At 47.4% G+C, this 23,261-nt stretch overlaps 1 protein-coding gene across 2 annotated transcripts in view; it reads right to left on the reverse strand.

Moving 5' to 3' along the window:
* C8A (complement C8 alpha chain) overlaps nucleotides 1-23,261 on the reverse strand; it is a 70,882-nt gene that overhangs the window by 10,510 nt on the left and 37,111 nt on the right. For both annotated transcript variants that reach the window (XM_063939286.1, XM_063939287.1), the window contains exons 3-6: nucleotides 18,795-18,939; nucleotides 7,397-7,544; nucleotides 6,233-6,422; nucleotides 4,629-4,829 (exon numbers count right to left, since the gene is read on the reverse strand). In XM_063939286.1, coding sequence (XP_063795356.1) covers nucleotides 4,629-4,829; nucleotides 6,233-6,422; nucleotides 7,397-7,544; nucleotides 18,795-18,939 — 684 coding nt within the window. The remainder of the gene's footprint in view (nucleotides 1-4,628; nucleotides 4,830-6,232; nucleotides 6,423-7,396; nucleotides 7,545-18,794; nucleotides 18,940-23,261) is intronic.

A 23,261-nucleotide genomic window follows, 5' to 3' on the forward strand; every position in this document is an offset into this window, starting at 1 on the left:
ATGAACAAACCAGAACCGTTGACTATTTGAACCTGATGAGTGCACCTCCATATTGTTGGACTTTGGGTTAAATATTGTGGATCCACCCTGCTTGGGGAGATTTCCACTAGGGAGCACCCTACTGTTGTCTATAGTACCGATGTGAGTGCAGGAACATACATGGTATATATATATATATATATATATATATATATATATGTGTGTCAGTGAAGCGCTGTGGGGTACAGCACTGCTGTGACTGTGAGACTGTCAGTAAAGAGTTGTGAAATGCATGACTGCTGTGACTATGTCAGTGACGGGCTGTGTGGTGCAACACTGCTGTGACTGTCATACTGTCAGTAAAGGGCTGTGGGGTGTATCGCTATTGTGACTGTAAGACTGTCAGTGACGGGCTGTGTGGTGCAACACTGCTGTGACTGTCATACTGTCAGTAAAGGGCTGTGGGGTGTATCGCTATTGTGACTGTAAGACTGTCAGTGAAGGGCTGTGGGCTGCAGCACTACTATGTCAGAATGTGAAGGCCTGTTGTGTACATCACTGCTGTGACTGTCAGACTGTCAATAAAGGGCTGTGGGTTACAGCACTACTGTGTCTGTGTCAGTGAAGGGTTGTGGGCTGCAGCACTGTGAGACACTGTGTCGTGTGTTCATTGCAGGCACCGTGTTTAAAAAATTAAAATAAAACTGTCAAAAAAGAAGGTTCATTAGGTGCTAGTGTGCCACCATTACTAGAAGCGCAGTGAGTGTGTAAAACAATAAAACGTGTTATTCAGGTTCAGGCATTGTGTTGTAAAATAATAACATTCATTAGGTGCCAGTGTGCCACCATTACTAGAAGCGATGTGAGTCGAGCTGGATCAGTCAAAAGAAGAGCAGAAGCTGCAACCCAGTACTAGTGCTGCGGCTGCTGCCAGTCATGATAGCACTTCAACATGTACTAAAGGTGGTCCAGGGGACACAAAGCTTAAGAAAGGGCATCTGAAATCAAAGCAATATTTCACAATGCTAAGGAAAGCATCATCTCTAATAATCAAAGGAAAGTTTACTGACGAAAATTGTAAATCTGGCAATATGCCATACACCACACCTGGTAGTAAGAGGAAAGGTTTAGGTAATTGCCTTTGTTTACGAGTGGTGGCCCTGCTAGTGCTACTGATGACACATGTGAGCGTAGTTTTGCCAAAACCGGAACCCCCCCACAGAGGGCAGTTTTGGCAGAATCAAAACCAAAACACGGGTGTTCGCACACATCTCTAATGTATATATGTGCCAGAAAGGGGGCCTGGTTGTCAGCAGTGTGGTACTGTATATGTAGTGCCGGATCCACCAGTGTTCCAGCCAGGTAGCGTGGCAGCGGCAGGCAGTAGCCGGTGTGTAGAGAGAGACAGGAACAGCTGCATTGTATGGCATGGGCTGCGAGCCAATCGGAGCTCGAGGACCGGCAACCAATCAGGAGCCGCTGGCTCCTGATTGGCTGCCGGTCCGAGAGCTCCGATTGGCTCGCGGGCCGCGCTGATTCCACATTTAAAATGCAGCTTTCCCTGTCTCACTACATGCCGGCTACTGCCTGCCGCCGCGCTAGCTGGAACCAGAGCCGGATTAAGACCATGGGGGGCCTGGGGTACTTTAGACAGTGGGGCCCCTATTGAAGAGAGGGGTGGAGGGGTGGGAGGCACACCTATTAACGGGGCTTAATGCCCACCATGCGCCCTTGGTCCGGGAGGGCCCGACTATAAATGGCCACGGGCCGAGAGGGCCCGACTACATACCCGCAGGCCGGGAGGGCTTGACTGTACCTACGGGCCTAGTGCCCGATCCCTGAAGGTCTAGGGAGGAAAGGATGGGGGGGGGGGGGTGAGATCATCCTCACCTGGTCCGGGTCATCTTCCATCAGGAGCACGGCATCTTCTGGCCTCTTCAGCGGCAACCGGAGCTCTTCTCCCTCCGTCCGGCTCTTCACTGCTCTTCAGCGCGGCCTCCCTCTTCGGCTCCCGCACGGTGTCTTCTGCGCTCTTCCGCGCGGTCATCTTATTCGGCTCCCGCCAGGCGTCTGACTTCAGATGCTGGGGTCGGGGCCTATGACGCTGCGAGCACCAATTGGCGCGCCGCACCATCTTCTGATTGGCCGGCGCCCCGCGAGCCGTGATTGGCTCGCGGATGGTGCCGGGTTTGAACTCCCGCCGCCAGTGCTTCCGATTGGCTGCCAAAATGGCGCCAAGTTTGAAGCGCCGCTGCCCGTCGCCACTTCCAGTCTGGTGCAGGGAAACACCTGGTCCCTGCACCGAACACCCGCCGCTTACTGACAGGTCACCGCTGTATTCTGCAGGGGACGCAGATCCCCTGCACCCTGCCGCTCTGATGTGCCCTGGAACACAGGGCACATCTCTACAGCACCACAGATTGGATCGGAAGAGAGATCCAATCTGTGGTGTGGCAGGGGGGCCTTTTGGAAAGGGGGGCCCGGGGGTACGTATCCCCGGGACCCCCCCACCTTAATCCGGCTCTGGCTGGAACACTGGTAGGTCCAACGCTACATACACCACACTGGTCCTGAAGCAGCTGCTGTAGTGAACGGAGGCAGGAGGGGGAGGAGGAGCCGCTGAGCTGCATCTCTCCTCTCTGGTGCTTCGCTTTCCCTTTATGTGTTACTGCTGAGCTTGGGTGCTGGGTATCTGAGGTCATGTTCTAGTGACCATCCCCAGCGCCAAATGTCTATAAGAAAGCTGGTATCCAGGCCAAGGAGGAGAGGAGGAAGGCCACCCCCACATCCTTCAAATCCTACCCCACCCGCCCACCACATTTCCTCCCTCCTGTCATCTCTCCCCGAGTCCCCTGCGCTTCTTACCTCTGCCAGTCACTGCCTGCTCTTTGAGGAAGCTCTCCACCCGCCCTTGCGACCATTGATATGGATCGGAGGTGATGTTGCAGCTCTGCCATGCGCCCAGGTAAGTAAGTTGTAATTATCACTGTATTTATCACCCCTTTCCTGTAGCGTTTAGCCTTTCCCTCTCTATTTATTCCAGTCACCCACTACCTCTCTCCATCACCCTCTGCCATTCCCCATCACTATCACCCCATCATCCTCTCCTCACCGTCATCCTCTCCACGTCATCCTCTTCCTGTCACCATCTTCCTTTTCCTGTGACCCTCTTCCTCTCCCCGTCATTCTCTCCCTGTCACTATCTTCCTCTCTCTTTTTAAACTGGTGTACGACTATGCACCAATTGATGTCCCACTCTCGCTGTAGCTCCACCCACATTCACAGCTCCGCCCACCCCTGCGGCCCGCCTATACACACACAAAGACAGTGTTTACGAAGAAAGAATAATTAACAGCATTAACTGCAATGTTTTGGGAAGTATAAATCGAGCATGGATCTCTAGATTACTTTTTCTGGAACCCAACCTGTAACGATTGCACTGTAGGGTGCCCAACCTTCTACAATCTACATATGAAGATCACTAATGACCAAACTCTGCTCATTTCAAATGATGGAATATGCAGGGAAATTGTAATAGCCTATGAGATGCAGACCAGATTGCCGTTCCGGTGAGTCTACAGATGGAGCCGCCCTCATTCCGAGTCGATCGCTAGCTGCCGTTGTTCACAGCGCAGCGATCAGGCAAAAAAATCGGCACTTCTGTGCATGCGTATGGTGCGTATTGTGCACGGCACGCGCGACGTACTTTCGCAAAAGCCGATGTAGTTTCACACAAGGTCTAGCGACGCTTTTCAGTCGCACTGCTGATCGCTGAGTGATTGACAGGAATGGGGCGTTTCTGGGAGGTAACTGACCGTTTTCAGGGAGTGTGCTGAAAAACGCAGGCGTGTCAGATACACACGCAGGCGTGCCTGAGGAAATGGGGGAGTGGCTGGCCGAACGCAGGGCATGTTCATGACGTCAAACCAGGAACTAAATAGTCTGAAGTGTTCGCAAGCTAGGAGTAGGTCTGCAGCTACTCAGAACCTGCTCGAAATTTTTTTTTGTAGCAGCACTGCGATCCTTTCGTTCGCACTTCTGCTAAGCTAAGATACACTCCCAGAGGGCGGCGGCTTAGCGTTTGCACTGCTGCTAAAAGCAGCTAGCGAGCGATCAACTTGGAATGAGGGCCTTAGTGTGGCTCCATCGCAAACGTGCACTCCCGGCGGTACTATGCAATCCGGCGCCTAGCCCCGCTACGGGAGTGCACAGAGATGCTCCCATTGCAGAGACGCGCCCAGGCACAGACAGAGCCACGATTAGCACGGCTCCATCTGTATTTGCATTTTTAAAAAGGCAAAACCAACCAGTTTTGCCTTTGAATTATTGCTGCTTTAAAAATACAGGCAGACCAACTGGAATCTCGCACATAGGCCCAGATTTATCAAACCTTGGAGAGTGATAAATTGCACGGTGATAAAGTACCAACTAATTAGCTCCTGTCATTTTTCAAACACAGCCTGTGACGTGGCAGTTAGGAGCTGATTGGCTGGTACTTTACCACCGTGCAATTTAGCACTCTCCAAAGCTTGATAAATCTGGGCCATTTATCATTCTATTATATGAGGTCCACAATGTAGCGCTTAATAAAAGTATTAAATACACAAACAGTAAAACACACAAGTAGGAGCTTGTTAGAAGAATTTTACCTTTTCTGTATGAGACGTGATATTTTTAAGGTAATTTGTTTTCCTATCAAAAGATCCACCAAATTTCACCCCGACGGGAGATTCTGCCGGGCGCACTTCAAAGCTCAAACCAAAGCCAAAGGAATTTTCTCTTTGGATGGCATCGACGACAGATTTGGAATCCTCATATGTCTCATAGGACATCCCTGTGTCTGCGCGAGCCTGAGGGGAAGATTGGATAGTGATTTAGTTGTGAGGAGAGCGGACACTCAGCACCACGACTCACACCGGCTTTATCACACTCACTTATTGCATATCCTCACCAGAGCCAGTGGTGCGAAACATTGGGGGAACCGAAAACTGTGCGAGGCCAGGTATCCAACAGCAACTTTCTAGTCCTCAATCAATAAAACCAGTATGTACTGTACCTTGTAGTGCTGTTCTTTCTTAAAAATTAAATGTGGGTACTCCCATGTTTCGGAGTATCTGGACCTCTTTTATGAGGTGCTAAATGGACGATGCGCTGCTCTAAATACATTTGAGAGGCGCAATGCACCTTAATTTCTGCAAGTGCAATTAGATTGCCACCAAAATGCGCAAGTCCTGAATATGGACATTCCCATAGGAAGCAGTTTGCGTAGGGTATGATAACTTTGCATCACCACAAATGTACCATCTATGCAGTTTACTTTTGGAGTAATGATATGCTCCAATTAAGATAAATTAAAGCCCATCACAAGCTACTTAGACACATGGTAAAATCTTCATTAGACCAAATGACGTAGATCTGTCCTGACACTTCAATAATAACAGTAAGTTGTACGCGTTTCACTTAAAAGATTTTCACTTCATCAGGAAAAAATACTGTAGTTATTTAACTACAGTATGTGTAAAAGAACCATGTGAAGGACTTTAATTTATCCTAATGGGAGTATATCATTACTGCCCCCCCCCAAAAAAAATAAAAAAAAATAACACCTCTGTATAGATGGCACTTTTGCACCAAAGAGAGACAATTCTTTGCATTACAGTCCTGCAATGAGAGTTTTCTGGACTCCTCTGTCAAAGGACGGACTCATACAATTCTGCTATTGGGCAAATACGTTATTTCTGCACAAGCAAAGCGGGAGCAACATGCTACAATTTCCCCTGCTGTGCCTTACCTCTGAAACTCTGACCCTCTTTCATCATATCCACATCATCCCTATCTGATGTCATGTCCCCACCTAAACCAGTAGCATTGCCACACTCTCTGCCTAGAACTGTGTCAACATGTGTGTATGACTTAAACACGACAAGCTATTCCTTCAGATTGTAAGCTCTTTGGGTCAGTGACTTCAATTCCATTATCATTTTTTGCTTTTTTTTTTTCCATTTGTTTGTACAGCGAGTCTCCGAGTCTGTGAGAACACTGTCGTGTTCATATAAACACCAACATACAACACAGCCAAGAGTTTTAAAAAATCTAGTATAAACTCCAATTTATAATAAATATTGACCTATAATCTCCCATTATAATTTTTATCTCGTATTATGATGTCATCTGTAGGGTCTGAACCTGTCATACCACACTTCAGATGACCCCACACCACACACACGGGAACACACACTGCATCGTTACTTACCAGGAATTGATACACATGGAAATTGAAGGGTTTTCTAAAGAACTTTTCATCATCAGCATAATACATCTGTTCACACGTTGGGTCATATCTCAAATCTCTCCATTCTCCATTATAGATATATTCACATTGGCCTCCAAAATATTTGTGATCCAAAACATTTTGCGTTTCAGACTGAGTGAGGATATTGAACCTAAATTCAAATCGTTTTAATGTCTTACTGAATAAGCTTCAATTGGACATGAATACAACAGTAAACACCTATGTTGGGACAGCACGGTACGCATAGTGGTAAGCATTGGTGCCTCACTGCCCTGGTACTTTATCTCTATCCACATTATCTCTCTCCAAGGCTTAATACACAGACCCCCTAAATTAGTATCTCAGTCAATTTAATTGAATTATCTGGACTCAAACATGGATATCCTTAAAACATGGACTGTAATGGTGTTTGAGAAACTAACCTACAGGATCTGGTTATACATTCTGGAAAGCTTGGTAAAACACTAGTTCCCACTAAGATTCTTTGGGCGGGATGTATTAAGATACATCGCCACCCCTCGCCGCTTACCGCAGCGATGTTGATCGCATATGTACTAACATATGCGATCAATATCGCGATGCGGTGACGGAGGCTCCCCGCGGTACCTGTTAGGTGGTCTGTGGGGGGTCTCCGTCATCTCCCCGGGATCTTTACACTGGCTAGACACTGGGAAGCAGCAGCAGGCTGTCCCCGGCGCCTCCTCCTCCCCCCCTGCAGCCGGAAGGACCTGCGGCTGCGTTGCTAGGGGGAGGAGGAGATTATCTTCCGGGTCCAGGGCAGCCTGGAGGAAGGTATGCTGGGGGGGAGGCATCTGCGGCGGGGCCGGCGGAGGCGGCGGTCGGCAATAAGAAGCCCATAGGCTTCTATAGGGTATCGCCATCCAAAGATGGCGATACCCTGGACGGCGAAAACGCGGCGGTAGGGTCTTAGTAAATTTGAAAATGCGGTAAAACCCCCCGTTTTCGGGGGTTTTACTGCATTTTTGCTATAGTACATCCCGCCGTCTGCCTGAAGTCTTATGATTTTCCTACATACATTACCACTTATTTCCTGCTCTTCAGTTTATCATCCACTTGGGATAAATCTCGTAAAGCTAATTCTGATTACCTCCAAGACGACCTTACCCTCTCACAGCCCTTTCCGCCCCAGGGATCTCAAACAGTTCTCTGCAGAACGACCTCTCCTGATCCAAATCATCACAGTCCTGTTCATCTGACCCATCCTGGCAGTCTTGTTCACCATTACAGACCATCTGTTTCCTTATACAGCGACCTAAATGAGAAATCTGTTACTACCTCCATGGTCCAGTTCCTGAGATTGTCCCCCCTTACCCTCCTTCCTGCCTCTGATTATTTATATATCCCATTGAGAAGTTGCCAGGGCTGACAAAATAGACAGGGCCCCACCCCTATGTGATGTCACACATCATGACGTTACATATAGGTGGAGCATTGCGGATCTGCAGGAACGATTCACAGAGTCGAAGGCTTGTTTTAAGTCCTCCCTGCCCATCAGCTCTCTGTTGTTGCGCTGCCTGTGCGGCTCTCCAGGTATTGGTTGTAGGAGCCAGGGGTGGTCCCTCCTCTCTATAAGGGCCCGGGACCTCCAGTCCTTGCAGTCCCCCCTGGTGGCTGCCCTGGAAGTTGTCAGGGTCAGTGGCGCACACAGGGGGGGTTTCCGAGCACCCAGAAAGCCCCCCTCCACCCAAAAAAAAAATTTTTTTTTTTTTTTTTTGCTGCATGAGTATTATTAATGGCTGTCTAGCGTCCTCTGCAGCCTGCTGTCTTCCTGGTGGCACTTGTAAGTGCTTAATAAAAGTTTACTATATTTTAATTATAGTACATATATATCCATGTGCATACATTATTATTATTATTATTATTATCCTTTATTATTTATATGGCGCCACAAGGGTTCCGCATCGCCCAATTACAGAGTACATATGCACATAATCAAAACAGGAAAACAGTGACTTACAGTTGAAGACAATATAGGACAAGTACAGGGCAACTAAGCATAACTACACCAGTAAACATAGAGAAAGTTCCAGGTGGCCAAAAAACTGCGGGATCTGGGCAGTTGAGGATTATTAAAGTAAGAAAAGTATAGGCACATGAGGGAAGAGGGCCCTACTCGTGAGAGCTTACATTCTAAGGGGAGGGGTAGACAGACAGGGGTGACACAGATGGGGAATATAGAGAGCATGGAACAGAGGGTTAGGTTGAGATTTGGCTAGGTAGGGTCTTAAGAGCCCGTTTGAAGTTTTGTAGAGAGGTGGAGAGTCTGAGGGGGAGAGGTAAAGAATTCCAGAGAAAGGGAGCAGCACGTGAAAAATCTTGGAGATAGGAGTGGGAGGAAGTAATCAGAAGACAGGAGAGTCGGCGTGCATTAGCAGAGCGAAGAGGACGGGTGGGAGAGTAAAGGGAGATAAGGTCAGAGATGTAGATGGGAGAGGAGTGGGTGAGAGCTTTGTAAGTGAGTGTGAGAAGTTTGAATTGGATTCTGAAAGGGAAGGGAAGCCAGTGGAGGGCCTGTAGGAGAGGGGAGGTAGACGTAGTGCGTTTGGTGAGGAAGATGAGCCGGGCAGCAGCATTGAGGATAGATTGGAGTGGAGAGAGGTAATTGTCAGGGAGGCCAGTTAGGAGGTGATTACAGTAGTCCAGTCTGGAAATAATCAGTGAGTGAATAATGATCTTAGTGGCATCCTGGGTGAGAAAAGGTCTGATTCTAGAAATGTTTTTGAGATGAAAATGACAGGTTTGTGAGAGGTGCTGAATGTGTGGTTTGAAGAAGAGGGACGAGTCAAGGATTACGCCAAGACAGCGTACTTGGGGGCTAGGGGAGATAGTCGTGCCATCAATGAATAATGAGATTGTGGGAGGTGAGGCTGTGCGGGAGGGTGGGAAGATGATCAGCTCAGTCTTAGACATGTTGAGTTTAAGAAAGCGCTGAGACATCCAGGAAGAGATAGCAGAAAGACAGTTTGAGGTACGAGTGAGGAGAGCCGTGGAGAGATCAGGGGAGGAGAGGTAGATTTGAGTGTCATAAGCATAGAGGTGGTATTGGAAGTTAAAAGAACTAATGAGTTCACCTAAAGAGGACGTATAGAGAGAAAAGGAGAGGACCAAGAACAGAGCCTTGGGGGCACCAACAGTTAGTGGAAGTGGGGGGGAGGTAGCATCATGAGAGGAGATCGTTCCGATCAGAGAGGTAGGAGGACAGCCAGGAGAGGGCAGTATCACGCAGACCAAGAGAGTGAAGGATTTGCAGAAGGAGAGTGTGGTCCACAGTGTAAAAAGCAGCAGAGAGGTCAATAAGAATAAGCAGAGAGTAGTGGCCCTTAGATTTGGCTGCATGGATGTCATTGCAGACTTTTGTAAGGGCAGTTTCAGTGGAGTGGAGAGAACGGAAACCAGACTGGAATGGGTCAAGCAGTGAGTGAGAGGAAAGAAAGGCAGTGAGGCGATTATAGACAATACGCTCAAGAAGTAAGTTTGGAGGCTTACATACATATACACACACACACACACACACACACACACACACACACACACACACACACACATGATATATATACATGTGTATATACGTGTAGTGTATGTATATATGTATGTATATATATATATGTATGCATGTTTAATATGCTATGTATATATGTATGTATATATATATATATATATATATAGGTGTATATATGATATATCTATGTGTAGATAGATAGATAGATAGATAGATAGATAGATAGATACACACACTGCTCAAAAAAATAAGATTTTAAACCTACCGGTAAATCTATTTCTCCTAGTCCGTAGAGGATGCTGGGGACTCCGTAAGGACCATGGGGGTATAGATGGGCTCCGCAGGAGATAGGGCACCTAAAAAGAACTTTGATTATGGGTGTGCACTGGCTCCTCCCTCTATGCCCCTCCTCCAGACCTCAGTTAGAGAACTGTGCCCAGAGGAGATGGACAATACAAGGCAGGATTTAGAAATCCAAGGGCAAGATTCCTACCAGCCCACACCAATCATACCATGTAACCTGGATCATACATAACTAGTTAACCGTATGAACAACAACAGTGATGGTCCAAGACCGATTTCAACTGTAACATAACCCTTATGTAAGCAACAACTATATACAAGTCTTGCAGAGTTTCCGCACTGGGACGGGCGCCCAGCATCCTCTACGGACTAGGAGAAATAGATTTACCGGTAGGTTTAAAATCTTATTTTCTCTTACGTCCTAGAGGATGCTGGGGACTCCGTAAGGACCATGGGGTTTATACCAAAGCATCCAATCGGGCGGGAGAGTGCGTATGACTCTGCAGCACCGACTGAGCAAACTCTAGGTCCTCATCAGCCAGGGTATCAAACTTGTAGAATTTAGCAAAAGTGTTTGACCTCGACCAAGTCGCCGCTCCGCAAAGTTGTAATGCCGAAACGCCTCGGGCAGCCGCCCAAGAAGAGCCCACCTTCCTAGTGGAATGGGCCTTAACCAAATTTGGTACCGGCAATCCAGCCGTAGAGTGAGCCTGCTGAATCGTATTACAGATCCAGCGAGCAATAGTCTGCTTCGAAGCAGGTGCGCCAATCTTATTAGCAGCATACAGGACAAACAGAGCCTCTGTTTTCCTAATTCTAGCCGTCCTGGCTACATAAATCTTTAAGGCCCTGACTACGTCCAGGGATCTGGAATCCTCCAGGTCACTTGTAGCCACAGGCACCACAATAGGTTGATTCACATGGAATGAAGAAACCACCTTAGGCAAAAATTGCGGACGTGTCCTCAATTCAGCTCGATCCACATGAAAAATCAAGTAAGGGCTTTTGTGTGACAAAGCCGCCAATTCTGATACTCGCCTTGCCGATGCCAAAGCCAACAACATGACCACCTTCCAAGTAAGAAATTTCAATTCAACCTTGTTAAGCGGTTCAAACCAGTGTGATTTTAGAAACTGCAACACCACGTTGAGGTACCACGGTGCCACTGGAGGCACAAAAGGAGGCTGGATGTGTAGCACTCCCTTTACAAACATCTGGACTTCTGGAAGAGAAGCCAATTCCTTCTGAAAGAAAATCGAGAGGGCCGAAATCTGAACCTTAACAGAGCCTAATTTCAGGCCCATATCCACTCCTGTCTGTAGGAAGTGGAGAAAACGACCCAGATGAAAATCTTCCGTAGGTGCATTCTTGGTCTCACACCAAGACACATACTTTCGCCAGATACGGTGATAATGTTTAACCGTCACCTCCTTCCTAGCCTTTATTAAAGTAAGGATGACCTCTTCCGGAATCCCCTTTTTCGCTAGGATTCGGCGTTCAACCGCCATGCCGTCAAACGTAACCGCGGTAAGTCCTGAAATACACAGGGCCCCTGTTGCAACAGGTCTTCCCTCAGAGGAAGAGGCCAGGGATCTCCTGTGAGCATCTCTTGTAGATCTGAGTACCAGGCCTTTCGAGGCCAGTCTGGGACAACGAGCATCGTCTGTACTCTTCTTTGCCTTATGATCCTCAACACCTTTGTGATGAGAGGAAGAGGAGGAAACACGTAGACCGATTTGAACACCCACGGTGTTATCAGAGCGTCTACTGCCACTGCCTGAGGGTCCCGAGACCTGGCACAATACCTCCAAAGCTTTTTGTTGAGGCGTGACGCCATCATGTCTATTTGAGGAGTTCCCCAAAGACGTGTTATGTCTGCAAAGACTTCTTGATGAAGTCCCCACTCTCCTGGATGGAGATCGTGTCTGCTGAGGAAGTCTGCTTCCCAGTTGTCCACTCCCGGAATGAAGACAGCCGTCAGAGCGCTTACATGATTTTCCGCCCAGCGAAGAATCCTGGTGGTTTCGCGACTCTGCTTCTTGTCCCGCCTTGGCGGTTCACATGAGGCACTGCTGTGACATTGTCTGATTGAATCAGAACCGGTAGGTTTCGAAGAAGACTCTCCGCTTGTCGAAGGCCGTTGTAAATGGCCCTGAGTTCTAACACATTGATGTGTAAACAGGACTCCTGGTCTGACCAAAGTCCCTGAAAGTTTTTTTCCTGTGTGACCACTCCCCATCCTCGGAGGCTCGCGTCCGTGGTAACCAGGATTCAGTCCTGAATCCCGAACCGGCGACCCTCCAGCAGGTGAGCACTTTGCAACCACCACAGGAGAGACACTCTGGCCCCTGGGGACAGAGTTATTTTCCGATGTAAGTGCAGATGGGACCCGGACCACTTGTCCGGAAGGTCCCATTGAAAAGTCCTTGCATGGAACCTTCCGAAGGGAATGGCCTCGTAGGCCGCCACCATTTTTCCCAGAACTCGAGTGCATTGGTGAACTGACACCCTTTTCGGTTTTAGCAGGTCTCTGACCATGTTCTGGATGTCCTGGGCTTTCTCTATTGGGAGGAAGACCTTCATTTGTTCCGTATCCAGTATCATACCTAGGAACGGTAGTCGAGTTGTCGGAATCAACTGTGACTTCGGTAGATTTAGAATCCGTGATGCTGGAGCACTCTCAGAGAGAGTGCCACACTGCTCAGCAATTTCTCCCTTGATCTCGCTTTTATCAGGAGATCGTCCAAGTATGGGATAATTGTGACTCCATGCTTGCGCAGGACCACCATCATTTCCGCCATTATCTTGGTGAAAATCCTCGGGGCCATGGAAAGTCCAAACGGCAACGTCTGAAATTGGTAATGACAATCCTGTACAGCGAATCTCGGGTATTCCTGATGGGGGGCATATATGGGGACATGAAGGTACGCATCCTTTATGTCCAGAGACACCATAAACTCCCCCTCCTCCATGTTGGCTATTATCGCTCTGAGTGATTCCATTTTGAATTTGAATCTTTTTAAAGTACAGGTTTAGGGATTTCAGATTCAAAATAGGTCTGTCCGGTTTCGGGACCACAAATAGGGTTGAATAGTAACCTCTTCCCTGCTGGTGCAGGGGAACCTTGATTATCACTTGCTGTATACACAGCGTTTGAATTGCAGCTAACACTACATCCCTTTCCGATGTGGAAGCTGGTAGGGCCGATTTGAAAAAACGGCGCGGGGGCACCTCCTCGAATTCCAGTTTGTACCCCTGGGAAACAATTTCCAACACCCAGGGATTCAGGTCTGATCTGACCCAGGCCTGACTGAAAAGTCAAAGACGTGCCCCCACCGGTGCGGACTCCCTCAGGGGAGCCCCAGCGTCATGCTGTGGGTTTTGGAGCAGCCGGGGAGGACTTTTGTTCCTGGGCACCTGCCGAAGCAGGTGCTCTTTTGCCTCTGCCCTTACCTCTGACGAGGAAAGAGGATCCCCGACCTCTTTTGGACTTGTGCGACCGAAAGGACTGCATCTGATAGGGTGTTACTTTCTTTTGCTGTTGGGGAATATATGGTAAAAAATGTGATTTACCTGCTGTAGCTGTGGAAACCAGGTCCGTCAGCCCATCCCCAAACAATACATCACCCTTATAGGGTAGTACTTCCATATGTTTTTTGGAATCCGCATCACCCGTCCATTGGCGAGTCCATAAGGATCTTCTCGCTGAGATAGACATGGCATTGACCCTAGAAGTTAGCAATCCAATGTCCCTTTGAGCATCCCTCATAAATAAGACTGCGTCTTTTATATGGGCTAGAGTTAAGAATATAGTATCCTTATCCATATTATCAAATTGATCTGTCAGCTCATCTGTCCAAGCTGCAATTGCGCTACACACCCATGCCGACGCAATTGTCGGTCTTAGCACAGCCCCCGTATGAGAATAAATACACTTTAAGGTAGTTTCTTGCCTGCGATCTGCAGGGTCCTTAAGGGCCGCTGTGTCAGGAGACGGTAGCGCCACTTTCTTGGACAAGCGCGTCAGGGCCTTGTCCACAGTGGGGGATGATTCCCAAATCTCCCTGTCCTGCTTAGGGAAGGGGTATGCCATATAAATTATTTTGGGGATCTGCGGTCTCTTTTCCGGAGTCTCCCAAGCTTTTCCAAAGAAATCATTTAATTCATGAGATGTGGGAAAATTAATAATCTGTTTCTTTTCCTTAAACATGTGTACCCTTGTGTCGGGGACCGAGGGTTCATCCACAATATGTAACACATCCCTTATTGCCACAATCATACACTGAATGATTTTAGTCACCCTAAGGTGGAATTTTACTTAGTCGTAGTCGACACTGGAGTCAGAATCCGTGTCGGTAGTAGTGTCTTGTGTTAAGGGACACTTTTGAGACCCCGACGGGCCCTATGAGTCGGTCCAATCCGAGGATTGATCCCCTGATGTCCCCCCTAATTCAGCCTTATCAAGCCTTTTATGTAGAGATGCCACACTTGCATTCAACATATGCCACATGTCCATCCAATCCGGAGTCGGCACAACCGACGGGGACACACCACTCATTTGCTCCACCGCCTCCTTGGAGAAGCCTTCCGCCTCAGACATGTCGACACACACGTACCGACACCCCACACACACAGGGATTAACCTATAAGGGGACAAAACCCCAACCAGGCCCTTAGGAGAGACAGAGAGAGAGTATGCCAGCACACACCAGCGCTTAAAAACTCTGGAATATATGACCAGATAGCGCTTTTTATATATATATAGCCTTAAATTCCCACTCACTGCGTCTCCAAAGTGCCCCCCTCCTCTTTTTTCCAGCCTGTGAAGTTCAGCAGGGGAGAGATCAGGGAGCCAGCTTTTCCTCATGCAGTTTCTGTGGAGAAAATGGCGCTGGTTAGTGCTGAGGATCAAGCCCCGCCCACCCGACGGCGGGCTTCGGTCCCAGTAAACTTATATAAAAAATGGCGGGGGATTTGTGGATTTACTGTGCCATAGCCTAATCCTGCTTATATTGCCACAAAATGAGGAATATTGCTGCCCAGGCCCCCCCCCCCCCCCCCCCCTGCGCCCTGCACCCTTCAGTGCCTGCTTGTGTGTGTGTACTGGGAGCAATGGCGCGCAGCTTACCGCTGCGCGCTTACCTCATGAAGATCTGATGTCTTCTGCCGCCTGATGTCTTCTTGCCTTCTCATACTCACCTGGCTTCTATCTTCGGCATCTGTGAGGAGGACGGCGGCGTGGTTCCGGAACGAACCCCAGGTGAGACCTGTGTTCCGACTCCCTCTGAAGCTAATGGTGTCCAGTAGCCTTAGAAGCAGTGCCCAACTTGACAAGCCAGCTCTGTTTCTCTCTCCTCAGTCCCACGATGCAGGGAGCCTGTTGCCAACAGGACTCCCTGAAAATTAAAAACCTAACAAAATTCTTTAAAACAGAAAACTCTGGAGAGCTCTCTGCATTGTTCCCTTTCTCCTCTGGGCACAAGATCTAACTGAGGTCTGGAGGAGGGGCATAGAGGGAGGAGCCAGTGCACACCCAAAGTCAAAGTTCTTTTTAGGTGCTCTATCTCCTGCGGAGCCCGTCTATACCCCCATGGTCCTTACGGAGTCCCCAGCATCCTCTAGGACGTAAGAGAAATAAAGGGAACACTTAAACAACACAAAGTCAATCACACTTCTGTGAAATGAAACTGACCACATAGGAAGCAACACTGATTGACAATCAATTTCACATGCTGTTGTGCAAATGGAATAGAGATCAGGTGGAAATTATAGGCAATTAGCAAGACACCCCCAATAAAGGAGTTGTTCTGCAGGTGGTGACCACAGACCACTTCTCAGCTCCTATGCTTTCTGGCTGATGTTTTGGTCACTTTTGAAAGCTGGCGGTGCTTTCACTCTAGTGGTAGCATGAGACGGAGTCTACAACCCACACAAGTGGCTCAGGTAGTGCAGCTCATCCAGGATGGCACATCAATGCGAGCTGTGGCAAGAAGGTTTGCTGTGTCTGTCAGTGTAGTGTCCAGAGCATGGAGGCGCTACCAGGAGACAGGCCAGTACATCAGGAGACGTGGAGGAGACCGTAGGAGGGCAACAACCCAGCAGCAGGACCGCTACCTCCGCCTTTGTGCAAGGAGGAACAGGAGGAGCACTGCCAGAGCCCTGCAAAATGACCTCCATCAAGCCACAAATGTGCATGTGTCTACTCAAATGATCAGAAACAGACTCCATGAGGGTGGTATGAGGGCCCGACGTCCACAGGTGGGGGTTGTGCTTACAGCCCAACACCGTGCAGGACGTTTGGCATTTGCCAGAGAACACCAAGATTGGCAAATTCGCCACTGGCGCCCTGTGCTCTTCACAGATGAAAGCAGGTTCTCACTGAGCACATGTGAATGTGACAGACGTGACAGAGTCTGGAGACGCCAAGGAGAACGTTCTGCTGCCTGCAACATCCTCCAGCATGACCGGTTTGGCAGTGGGTCAGTAATGGTGTGGGGTGGCATTTCTTTGGGGGGCCGCACAGCCCTCCATGTGCTCGCCAGAGGTAGCCTGACTGCCATGAGGTATCGAGATGAGATCCTCAGACCCCTTGTGAGACCACATGCTGGTGCGGTTGGCCCTGGGTTCCTCCTAATGCAAGACAATGCTAGACCTCATGTGGCTGGAGTGTGTCAGCAGTTCCTGCAAGACGAAGGCATTGATGCTATGGACTGGCTAGCCCGTTCCCCAGACTGAATCCAATTGAGCACGTCTGGGACATCATGTCTCGCTCCATCCACCAATGCCACGTTGCACCACAGACTGTCCAGGAGTTGGCGGATGCTTTAGTCCAGGTCTGGGAGGAGATCCCTCAGGAGACCATCCGCCACCTCATCAGGAGCATGCCCAGGCGTTGTAGGGAGGTCATACAGGCACGTGGAGGCCACACACACTACTGAGCCTCATTTTGACTTGTTTTAAGGACATTACATCAAAGTTGGATCAGCCTGTAGTGTGTTTTTCCACTTTAATTTTGAGTGTGACTCCAAATCCAGACCTCCATGGGTTAATAAATTTGATTTCCATTGATAATTTTTGTGTGATTTTGTTGTCAGCACATTCAACTATGTAAAGAACAAAGTACTTAATAAGAATATTTAATTCATTCAGATCTAGGATGTGTTGTTTAAGTGTTCCCTTTATTTTTTTGAGCAGTGTATATATATATATATATATATATATAGGGTGAATCCTGATACTACTATTGAATCCTCAGTTAAGCTACTTTTATCCATCTCCATTAATTTTTACTTTATTCTATTTTTTATGTATCCCTCATCAATTTCATATGTATTTATATTTTTTAACGTATGAATTGTATTTTTTAACAACCCCATGCTTTCCAATTTTTTCTTAAACTTTTTATGTGCTCTGTACGTGTTTTAAATTGTGTTCTGGCTAGAACACTTTTATTTTCATGTATATAGGCCTAGGGTTCCATCGTGCTAATATATAGCCCCTGTGGATGCTGTAACCCCGACTGGCTAGTTGTATGTTTTTAAGTTTTATGTTTTTAAGTTTTTGTTCTATAATAAACCCCCTTTTTTGAAGAAAATAAGCAGTCCATAGAATTTGCTGCCACCATTGGTCGCTCAGATCTTATTCATTCTATTCAACTTGTAATCTCCACCCTGCACTCATACTAGTGCAGGACCTATTTAAGAGGTAGCGGACGCCCTTTGGCCCTCATTCCAAGTTGTTCGCTCGTTATTTTTCTTCGCATCGGAGCGATTAGTCGCAAACTGCGCATGCGCAATGTTCGCAGTGCGCCTGCACCAAGTAAATTCGCACAAAGGTTTGGTACTTTACTCACGGCCTAACAAAGTTTTTTCATCGTTCTGCTGATCGTAGTACTGTATGATTGACAGGAAGTGGGTGTTTCTGGGCGGAAACTGGACGTTTTATGGGAGTGTGCGAAAAAACGCAGGCGTTTCGGGAAAAAACGCGGGAGTGGCTGGAGAAACGGGGGAGTGTCTGGACGAACGCTGGGTGTGTTTGTGACGTCATTCCAGGAACGAAAAGGACTGAACTGATCGCAGTGGCAGAGTAAGTCTCGAGCTACTCAGAAACTGCAAAGAAATTTCTATTCGCAATTCTGCTAATCTTTCGTTCGCAATTCTGCAAAGCTAAGATTCACTCCCAGTAGGCGGCGGCTTAGCGTGTGCATTTCTGCAAAAAGTATCTAGCGAGCGAACAACTCGGAATGAGGGCCTTTATGTATTAGGGAGTGTCATATAGTGACTGTACACTTGGGGGTCCTTTAAGCTGACATACTGTGAATTTTTTTTGCCTACTGCATATTTTTGGCGCTGTTTGCTCACCCCATATATACACACATATATATATATATATATATATATATATATACACACACACACACAGACACACTAGTTTTACGGACCCAGCATATACTGGGTCACCTCAGTCCCCACCCCCGTGCTTGGCCACACCCAGTTCTGGAAACCCCCCCATGCAAATCCTGCGTTTGCCAATGAGGGTTAAGCACTTGCCTCTCAAGATTATAAGGTAGCAGGATTGTACATACAGTATATTTATTGTTTGGAAAAGTTACCATGAAAGCAGAAGTTATTAATAAGAATGAATCCCTTTTTCAGTTTTTATTTGCATGATACATTAGTAAATATTGTGGCAAGATCTTACCAGACTCTTTACACTGAAAATCAGACCCACAATCATTCGTGGGGGCACATGTATCTGGCGATTTGCAAATTATGGATTCCCATAGATTGCCAACACAGATCATTCCTCCATACTTGGCGGGCTGAGACAGGCCACGATACCTTTGCTGTACAACAAAGAAACAGTGACAATTAGGGTAACACACACCCACGCATTTTTTTCAATGTGGACATTTTGCAGATACCAACATTCTGAAGGTCGAAATTTTAAACAGAAACATTTTTGAGGATGAAATATGGAAATGATAGGTAGACTCTAAGTGGTAGCTATGGGCAACACCAACACTTTTTCATTTTAAGAAGCTTTAGTAAAGCTAGCATATACCACAAAAAAAAACACAAACATACACACAAAAAAAGTAAAATGACATTCAAAAATGCTTTACACGCTCACTTCATTCTTCTCTTTATCTTTTTTGACTGTTGTTATACTCAAAATGGTATCCGGTCTCTAAGTCGACCACACTTAGGTCAACAGTCACTATTGGCCGTCATGCATTAGGTCGACAGGGTTTCTAGGTCGACATGGTCACTAGGTCGACGTGTTCTAGGTCGACGTGAATTTTTCACTTTTTTTTCTTTTTTTTAACCTTTTCATACTTTACGATCCAGGTGGACTACAACTGGGAACGGTAACCAGTGCCGAGCACATCGGTAGCTGATCGAGGCACCGTGCCCGAAGTTCGCTCGCCATGCGAGGCAACACGTGCACTAATTGGGCTTCCCCGTCACTCTACGAAGGAAACAACACAATTTTTTTTTTAACTCATGTCAACGTTTTGTCATATCGACCTTGCTCATGTCGACCTAATGCTTGTGTTGACCTATTTTGTGTGTCGACTTACTGTCAACCAATAATGGTCGACCTAGACACTGTCGCCCTAAGTGTGGTCGACCCTATGAACCTCACCCTTTAAAATATGGTCTGTAGTGGGCATACATCCTTTGTGTTTCTTTATCTGTGCTTACTCTGACCATATTAAATAAAGAATTATGAAAAAAAAAAATGCTTTGCACAGCCCTGGTCGCAAGGTACGGCACAGTGGAAATATTTAGTAGAAATGGATAGACCAATCAGAATGCACCTGGGACTGGAGGCTGGCCAATCAGCAAGGTGGCCTGGCAGGTGCCTAGCCAGTTATCAGAGACATCTCTCTGACAGAGCTGCAGATGCCCACTCCCTGTCCACACCTGTCCACTCCCCACACTCAAGATGGCGCACGGGGGCTGAATGGCAGGTCCCCATTATATTATATTATACTAGCCATTACCAAGCTGACAATGAATATAATAATACTGATGGGCAGACGTTAATGTTGTGCCTAAGGGTGACCTGACCCCTAAATGTACCCTTAGCGAGAGCAATTGTGGGTGATTGTACTCCTCTATACAAGGCCTGATTCGGGGACCCACGCAATCTGCGTCCAACGCAGAATCGGGCCATCTGTAATTTATTTTCTGCCATATCTTTACCAGGAATTCATTCTTTCTCAACTTTTGAAGCAACTTTTGTTTTTATAAGGCACCTTCAATGTTTATAGTTTATGCCTCAATTTTCCAACTCAGTTGTTCTATTAAGTGATATGAAAATAAATCAGTGTGACTGTACGGGGCCGTCTTCAATCACAATTATTTCCATCTGACGTTAATTGAATCTGTAACAGGTTATGAAAACAATGATAATTACAATAACAGATTACACGATGTACTGGATTTACTATGCGAAGCAATAAGCTAATAGTTACTTAATCATCCGTCCCCCGAGTAAATGTTTTCTTTAGAAAATTAATATGTTTATTTAGCCCAAGTTTGCGAGGCAGTAACTAATTGTTAATTAGCAACATGAGAAGAGAAAAGTAGAATATTTAAACTAAAATTGATGTAAAAATAAAATTGTTTTTGTCTTTTCTACACTTCCCAATTATATCTCTGCCCTCCTCCTACACCTCCCCCCAGCACCTCCCCCCCTACACCTCCCCCCATGCACCTCTCCCCTACACCTCCCCTACTACACCTCGGTGGTTTAAGAGCCAGGATACAGAATATGTACAGACTGTCAGCCGGCAACTTGGAACCTACTTACTGTAAGCCAATCTTGTAAAAAAAAAAAAACTAGATGGTTTTTAACGATCGGGAGATGACAAGGTCTCCAATCCTCCCTGCATTGATAAGGGATTATGGGCCTAATTCAAGGTTAATTGCAAAATAACATTTCCCCCTAATGGGCAAAACCATGTGCCCTGCAGGTGGGGCAGATGTAACATGTGCAGAGAGAGTTAGATTTGGGTGGGTTATTTTGTTTCTGTGCAGGGTATAATACTGGCTGCTTATTTTTACACTGCAATTTAGCTTTCAGTTTAAACTCACCCCACCCAAATCTAACTCTCTCTGCACATGTTATATCTGCCTCCTCTGCAGGGGCGGATCCAGAAGAAAATGATAGGGGGGGCACCATGGAAGGGGCAAGTACATTTGCGTGCGGCTTCGGTGCATGTGAGGTGGCGCTTCTTATACAATGCCCACAGTTGTAGCGCTCATTATGCAATGTCCACTGTACTGGTAGTGCCCCTTATATAGACCCCATAGTAGTGGTGCCCCTTTTGTAATGTCCGTATTGCCCCCAGTAGTAATGTTGCCTGTAGTAATGCCCCCAGTGGTAATGCCCCTGCAGTTATGACCCCAGTAGTTTACCCCCCCCCCCCTTTAGTTTAGCCTCCCAGTGGTAATGCCCCCAGTAGTTCAGCCACCAGTAGTAATGCCCCCCTGTAGTTTGCCCCATTGTAGTTTAGCCCCTGTAGTTATGCCCCCTTGTAGCTTAGCCTTCAGTAGTAATGCCCCCAGTAGTTTGGCCCCTGTAGTTAAGCCCCCAGTACTTTGGCCCCCCTGTAGTTTAGCCCCCAAGTAGTAATGCCCCTGTAGTTAAGCCGCCAGTAGTAATGCCCCTGTAGTTACGCCGCCAGTAGTAATGCCCCTGTAGTTACGCCGCCAGTAGTTAGCACCTTTGTAGTTGGCCCCCAGTAATAGTCCCTCAGTAGTTTGCCCCCAGTAGATGCCACCCAGTAATAATGTCCCCCAGCAGTTTGCCCCCAGTAGATGCCCCCCAGTAATAATGTCCCCCAGCAGTTTGCCCCCAGTAGATGCATGCCCCCCAGTAATAATGTCCCCCAGCAGTTTGCCCCTGTAGATGCCCCCCAGTAATAATGTCCTCCAGTAGTTTGCCCCCAGTAGTAATGCCCCCTAGGAGTTTTCCCCCAATAGATGACCCCCCAGTAGTAATGCCACCAGTAGATGCCCCCCAGTAATAATGCCCCCAATAGATGGCCCCCAGTAAAAATGTCCCCCAGTAGCTGCCCCCAATAGATGACCCCCCAGTAGTAATGCCTCCAGTAGATTCCCCCCAGTAATAATGCCCCCAGTAGCTGCCCCCAATGGATGACCCCCAGTAATAATGACCCCTACGAGTTTGCCCCAATAGATGACCCCCCTGTAGTAATGCCCCCAGTAGATGGCCCCCAGTAAAAATGTCCCCCAGTAGCTGCCCCCAATAGATGACCCCTCAGTAGTGATGCCTCCCAGTTATAATGCCCCTTGTTGATGCCCCCCCAGTAGTAATGTCAGGGGCAAACGCAGGATTTATTTAGGGGGGTTTCCGTGGGTGTGTATCTGTGAATGTGTGTGTGCGTGTGTGTGTGTGTGTGTGTGTGTGTATATATATATATATATACACACACACACACAGACACACACACACATATATATATATATATATATACACGGTATATGTATCTATATATACCGTATATATAGACACACATCTATATATATATATATATATATATATAGATATATATACCCACACACATTCATACATACACAAATACACATACAGAACACATACAGTAAATACATACATATGTAGGGATCATATTATACACACATTTCATATACAGTATTGGTGGTATACTTTACATACCACCAGCGGCTGGGAGCAGTGGGAGGCGGGAGAAGACTGGCGGCCAGTGGCGGGTCAGTGAGGTGGGAGAGAGCTGCTGCAGCTGAGCATGCGCAGCCAGCAGCTCTCCCCGGACTTTGTCTATACAGAGAGCTACTATACGTAGCTCTCTGCTGCAGTAGCTCCATGGTAGCGGTCGCGACCGCGGCTTTTGCTGAGACGGAGACACTGCTGTCTCCGTCTTACAAATAAGGCCACAAATGACAGGGGGGGCACGGGCCCGAGTGCCCCCCCCCCCTGGATCCGCCACTGCTCCTCTGCAGTTCACATGGTTTTGGCCATTAGGGGAAATGTAATTTTTGCAGTCAACCTTGAATTAGGCCCCATGATCAGACCTTAGCAGGATAATGCTTTGCAGGATTTCCAGCCAGTATATTCTCTCTTGTCTCACTTTGCACCCAATCAAAAACAAGCTAC

Source organism: Pseudophryne corroboree, chromosome 9, assembly GCF_028390025.1.
Source record: "Pseudophryne corroboree isolate aPseCor3 chromosome 9, aPseCor3.hap2, whole genome shotgun sequence".
NCBI lineage: Eukaryota > Metazoa > Chordata > Amphibia > Anura > Myobatrachidae > Pseudophryne > Pseudophryne corroboree.